This window comes from Prunus persica, chromosome G7 (genome assembly GCF_000346465.2).
Source record: "Prunus persica cultivar Lovell chromosome G7, Prunus_persica_NCBIv2, whole genome shotgun sequence".
Classification (NCBI taxonomy): domain Eukaryota; kingdom Viridiplantae; phylum Streptophyta; class Magnoliopsida; order Rosales; family Rosaceae; genus Prunus; species Prunus persica.
The window spans coordinates 13903505-13910134 of NC_034015.1; the positions used below are offsets into that span (position 1 = coordinate 13903505).

The following is a 6630-nucleotide window of genomic DNA, read 5'->3' on the forward strand; positions in this document are numbered from 1 at the left end:
TTTGAATAAAGAAACTTCATTTTCTATTTCATTTTATTAATTTAACTAGATTGGAAGGACATGAATATTATGCAATTTAATATTAGAATTTTAATTTTTGCAGGCAGGATCAGAGGAGAGGCTTGTGAGCCAAATGGAGTCACTGGCAACTGCCTCATCATCTTCATTCCTATGCCATGTCCACTGTGCATGAGTTGCATTTGCCACCACTAATTGCCCGTGCCCAAAGCTGGCCTCCCTGAAAACCGATATTTTGGGTTGCGGATTCTTATACCTATAAAGATAAAAAATGAAATAAAAATTATACGTATAAATCGGTAAGAATTTAATAATAAAATGATTAATTAACAAGTAACTATGAAATTAAACCAACTTACTTGCTAGCAAGACCTTCACGGTTGCCACCATCTCCAATGGTAATATGCACTGGACCACAATTATTGGCTTCATCCTTGTAAACGCGGGTCTAAAATAGAACAATGAAATAACTAGATGAGACCATTACTAACAAAATAAACTGAATCAAGTAATTGGATCCCGAATCGATACATTTTCTTTAATTGATATTTACATAAAGGAACATGTTTTGAATAAGTTAATATGTTTATTCTAATAATGGTAAAGGGATCTGTCTAGCATTGACACCTTAATAATGTCTAATGTGATCTGCCTAGCGTTTACTCGTAAATTATAAACTCGAAAAATTTGAAGAAGAAAACTTACAAAACGCTCATATGCATGTACATGGCCAGCTAAAACAACATCGACACGAGCTTGATAGAGCAGATCTTCCATGGCGTCCTTCATGTCAATAGATTCAGATTCACCCTGGTGAGCCTTGTTAGAATTGTACCAAGGAGCATGGATAAGCACAACGATCCACGGGGTCCTTCCCCTATCCACCTTCCCCAAATCTACTTGCAACCACTGGTACTGAGCAGAACTAGGATCAAAATCGGTGTACGACCCCAACATGATCACATGAACTCCAGCAACATCGAATGAGTAGTAGAGGTTCGAATCCGAACCACTCTCTTCGTACGGCATGTGCCACCTTGCATTGTACGCAGTGAAGGCATGAGTGTGCAGGACAGGGATTTTCTCGATTTCGTGATTGCCTTGTGTCACCATCCAAGGCCGCTGGCTTGCCAAGGGCTGCACCAGACGCCCAAATGAGTCCCATAAAGGTTGGTCCACGTCTGCATAGGATAAGTCTCCTGGTAGCATAAACATGTCGTAGTTTACTTTGGATATGTGATCGAGGGTTGATTTAGTCCATTCAGTTTGCCCAAGATCACCTGCAAAAAATGCACATTATTAATATTCTTTTTTGAAGAGAAAAATTTACATATATAGAATATAGTGTATTGTATTAGGGTAACACGATTTAACAATTTGGACCGAATTTACTGATCGCTTAATTAACGCGTTAGTCAAGTCTACATACACTGTACCACAAAACAAATATCTACACATCCTCCTTTAATTTCCTTTATTGGCTAATCCCCTGATTTTTTCCTTTGATCTATCATTTCCAAATATATACACTTTACTAAACGCATCCTAATCTTCATATTTTAACAAAATTAACTTACATATATATAGTTAGAGCAATAATATTGTCTTACCATTCTTATATCGCTAGCGACACATATACTTATATAACGATACTACAAATTTGAATCGCACATTCAACCAAAAATTAACCTACGTAACGTGTTACATACCTACGACTGCAAATGTGATAGGGAAGGATGCAGGAGGGGTTTTGAAACTGAATTCAGGACCCGAATTGGATCCACAACGGTAGTAGTATACTGTGTTGGGTTTCAAGGGACCGATGACCACGTCATGGATTTCCCCAGACTCGTACATCAAATACTTGTATGAACTTGTCGACCCAGTTGCTGACTGCTCATAAGCACCAGGAGATGTGCCATATTCCACCGTTGCTGAACTTGGACTCTCGGTGATCCAGGATACTCTCATTTTGTCTGCACCTACTGTAGATATATGCACCTGCGCTAGCACATAAATTTACTTGGTATTTGTAAATTTAAAGATTTATTTTGGGGTCATTTCAAATCGAAAAACAAAATTAGGGTCATTTCAATCTCCCGAAAATGATTATTTGGTCTAGTAATACTACTTTGTATTTGGTGGGAGTGTATTTCAGACTCAAATCTCACTATACCAAGTAATAATAATAAAAATAAAATAAAAAAACAATATGAGGGCATCTTCTATGTATAAATATCTCATATTTGGCCTCTTGTGTCACAGACGATGTTTGTCCCCATTCATTTTCCCTTTCAGTTCCCATTTGTCCCCATTCATTTGACTAAAGAGAAAAACTAGAAATTCAAGAGATTTCGGTTAATTTATTGTGGTTGGTGAGTAAGTAAAGAAGAAAACAATTTCGTCTGGTAATCCATCTTGGACTAAACTAATCTCAATCAACCACTTAATCATCAACTCATCTCTCTAATTACCACTATCTAATGAAGGCCATATAATTTGGCTTTCAAGTGCCCCCAACAATAAAAACACTTTAACAAAAATGAAGAAACGATTTTACGAAGAAAAGAACAGAACATATATAATTCAGAGTACCTGTTGTGGAGAATCAGAACCAGGATCATCAGAAGGGACATAGACGTTTTTGCGCGGCGGTGGACGGTTATACCCCTGGACCAGTGCATTAAAGAACACCGGAAAAGCCAACCCCATTATTGTCAAAACAATTAGAAACCCTCCCAGCCGGCCTTCGACAACCCCCATGTTTATTGTTCCTACCTACTCAAATCTGCAGAGACAATAAAAAAAATCTCACCAGAAGAATTTGAAGCAACAATGGTTCTTCTTCCTCGTATATATATATATATGTCATCATCAATATCATGCCCGTGGATTTATCGTTTTGGACATCTCGCTCGCGGTTTGTATGTGACACGTGGGGGGCTACCCAGATGGACACGTGTCCGAAAGGTATATCCAAGGCATAACAGAAGAGAACAGAACCTAAGCCAATTTTGATGGTTTTGATGTTGTTGTTGGGTATGAAAAGAGTTTGGCAATATCGGGTGCAAATTTCGTGACGGATTTGGTGATTATTGACTTTGATTGTGGAAGTGCATTGCGGCCAGTTTCATGGACTTTCACTTTTGCCAGTGACTGGTGGTCTGCTTTATCCAGTTTAAGTAATAAGTATATTGTCGTTTTTCCATCTGTGCATGTCACCATTTGGCAAATTGGAAATATGGACACGGAGATTATCAACTCAATATCTGGTTAATTAAATACACCCGGATTTTTATAGACTCCTTTAATGATAATTATAAAAAGTGGCAGTACTTAAATAGAAGTAAATCTATTTCGTTCGGTGGCATTAAAATTTTCATTTTGTTGAAGGAGATTCCAAGTTCAAATTTCATGGACTAATGTTGAATAAAAAAACAAACGAAAAACACTTCAATTCAAGATGCCTTCATTTGTAACATTTTGAAAAGTTTATTTTTTAAAACGGAAAATGAGATATTTGAATTTGGGACATATTTCAAAACATTTGAAAGCTAGGGAATAAAAATTCAAGGGGGGCAAATTGTATTTCACCCACCTTAAGCCAAGTTATGGAGAAGTTTTATTTATGGGTGTATTATTCTACTCAGAATGTGCCACATGTATATTCAAAATAGCACTCATTTCTATCCTGAAAGAGAGAAAAGAAGAAAAAGATTGGGGGTGGCGGGCAGCCTACCTTTTAAAATATAGATGAAAGAACTAACCTGCACAGTGTATGAAAATATGCAATGTATTTTTCTCAATAAAACCAAGAAAATCAGCCTCACATGATCACGGGTCACTCTCTAGCTCATGTCTCTTTCTTTCGCTAAACCCCAAATGCATGAAATGCCTTGCCGACCTTTATATAATATATAGTTATATATATGTATATAATACATCTATATTTTGGTCATGCCAGGATTCAGGAAACACATTCAAGGAAACTACAACAAGCAGGCTTCCAGTTCATTCCCTTTATTAATTTGGTTTAGACGACCCTAAGACTGATTTTTCTCTAATGATTGTTCTTTAATTTGGCCCTTTTGACATTATCTATATAACATAAAGCTCAAGGGGGCCTACAAGAGGTTTTTGGTGTAAATTGCATAAAATACCACCCGAACTAGGCAACGATACATTTTCTGTGTATAGACGGTTCGAATCGTTAAAGTAAAATTCGTAATAGACTCCACAAATAATCATGCTAGTCTTTTTGCGTATAGACAATTCATTTCAGATCGTTGAAATAAAATCCGTAATGAACTTTATAAATTGTTCTTCAAATTAGATTATTTAAGCAATGTCTCAATTAAAGCTGACGGATGGGGTTTTGTTTAATCATGGTGGCCTAGTGGATGAATCTGTGCCACATGCTGACGGTGGAGTTGTCATTGAAGTTGATATATACGTACGACTTCCATACTAGGGACAATTTAAAGTTAACTAAAACTCTAAAAACGTAGACGCTTAAATGCTCTAGGATATTCTAACTTCTCTTCCCAACATTATTTGAGTGTGATGTGCATGATCCGCCACACAATATTAATTAAACACGTAATTAAGACTACTTGTTGATTAATTAAATTAATTCAGTTCTTATAAATTATATGTGTATTGATCATGGTTGACTTTTATTCTACAACTTGAGATATGAAATTTTCTGCATATAAGAAGATGTGACATATACTGTATCAGAAGTTTCTATAGCCTCCTCCATCCACATTGTCATCATCACTCCTCTATGTTGATCAATTAGCCCCAAACTCTTTCAATTAATCAAGTTCACAGTTGCTTCAAAGGTCTTGGGTGTGTGAATGTTAGAGGGGTGAGTTTGGAAGATGAGATTAAGGTTTTGACAAGATGATAGCTTAGGATTTGTAAATAAAGTTGTATTTAAGATGATATTTTAAACTGTAAGGGGCTTGTAGCTCAAGTGGTTAAAAGCATTAATCCCTACATCCAAAGTTCTAAGTTCGATTCCTCGTCCCTCAATGTTGCCTGTACCAGAGAGAGAGAGAAGAAAAAAAAAGCAAGCAAACAAAGATACTGAGAAAATTGAAGAGGAAGTTAGGTACTTGATTGTAAAAAGGAATTTCCATTATGATTGGATTAGGATGACTTTTCGTTAAGGAGAATGTGGCTAACTTGTTCCAAAACTGAAGTATTCGTGTTTGTTGTTTAATATGAACCCAAAAAGGAAAAAAAGACAACAAAATTTGTAGTTTCTTCTGGATGCTAGTTTAAACAAAATATGTTTCATGTTTAATCGTTGAGACCTGAGGACGAGCCATGACCACCAACACATTTTTTTCTCTTGCAAAATTGTGTTCGACATAAAACTCTATGGATAATAACCATAGCTCATCCATCAAAATGTCTCAATTATTAATTGAACTGTATGTAACCAGACAGTCTCTTAATTCAAATGTTAAGAACAAGTCCATTATAATATTATTGAGGAACAACCCATGTAATGCCTTACTTCATCATTCTTTATTCCATTGTGAAAAGAGTCATCTACCTCATGTTCAATTTCGCCTTATTTATTAATGTACTTCTTCTACTTACGACTCTTTAAATTAAAATAGCAAGCAAACCTCCTCCAATCAAAGGGGAGTATATAAAAAGGGAAAACACAAAGATGAACGGTACAAGAAATGTGGGTTTGGTCCAAATTGACACCATTTTTCAAACCCTAGTCTTCTAAAAAGTAGATTCCTGGGATATGCTCATTTACTTGTGTGCATGCTCGAGATGGTGAAGTCTTTGTTAATTGAGTTTCATGTGACTCACAGGCAGTTATATATCTCTTTCACAGAGTCCTCAAAGTAATTAACAAAAGAGGACAAATAACACTCATCTCCAGAAGGTTGGCAACACCAACTCTAATCAGACTTATATTTTATAACATCATGAACGGATATTCAGATTAACAATCTAACAACACAACATGTCAATATTTAAAATGTAATCATTCATCCTTAACAACGTTCCACGCATAAAATGTATTATATTGTCATTGGAGATTTCGAGGTAGCTTCTCTACTTTAGTCCAATGTACAAACTAGCTCTCATTGGAAGAAGAAATTTTGATATATTATCGTTCTGAAGAATAGGTATTATATTTTTCTTAATAGCACATGATGATCAGTTAAATAATTAAAGTATACATCAAGGTTTTTCATAATAGCGCTTTTTAAATTGAATAAATTTCTCAGGAAGATGTATCAGCTGCTCACGAAGGAAACTTGTTGCTGGCCAGTCACCTATCAAGCTAGCAAAAGCAGAAAACATTAACCTCATTTTTATTCTTTCAAGCCTAAAAGTTAACATGACCAACTGCTTTGTCTTCTTTTTCTTCCTTTTTCTTTTTTTGGAATGGGAAAAAGCCGACTCCTAGAGTTCATGCACAGATGGACATGTTCTCTGATAATGCATATTAAATTAAACTAATGAAAATTAACCTAATTAAGACCAAAACCAAGACAATTAAGTCTAATCTACAATATGCCAGATAGAAATACCAAGGACTGAGAATTCTTGGCGGCCAGTGGCTTTGCTGTAAGC

At 35.8% G+C, this 6630-nt stretch overlaps 1 protein-coding gene across 1 annotated transcript; it reads right to left on the reverse strand.

Annotated features, from left to right (window-relative positions):
- LOC18771553 (probable purple acid phosphatase 20) lies at window positions 1–3108 on the reverse strand. The gene is made up of 5 exons (XM_007204328.2): window positions 2614–3108; window positions 1728–2019; window positions 724–1298; window positions 378–466; window positions 1–274 (listed from the first exon to the last, which is right to left on the reverse strand). The coding sequence occupies exons 1-5, from the start codon at window positions 2779–2781 to the stop codon at window positions 91–93; spliced, it is 1308 nt and encodes a 435-aa protein (XP_007204390.1). The 5' UTR covers window positions 2782–3108; the 3' UTR covers window positions 1–90.

What these genes read in the sequence shown, in the direction of transcription:
- LOC18771553 (XM_007204328.2), bottom strand. Translation starts at nt 2,781, where the DNA reads ATGGGGGTTGTCGAAGGCCGGCTGGGAGGGTTTCTAATTGTTTTGACA. An exon ending in TATCACATTTGCAGTCGTAG is followed by an intron (nt 1,299 to 1,727) that starts GTATGTAACACG and finishes CATTTTTTGCAG; the next exon opens with GTGATCTTGGGCAAACTGAA. An exon ending in TACATGCATATGAGCGTTTT is followed by an intron (nt 467 to 723) that starts GTAAGTTTTCTT and finishes GTTCTATTTTAG; the next exon opens with ACCCGCGTTTACAAGGATGA.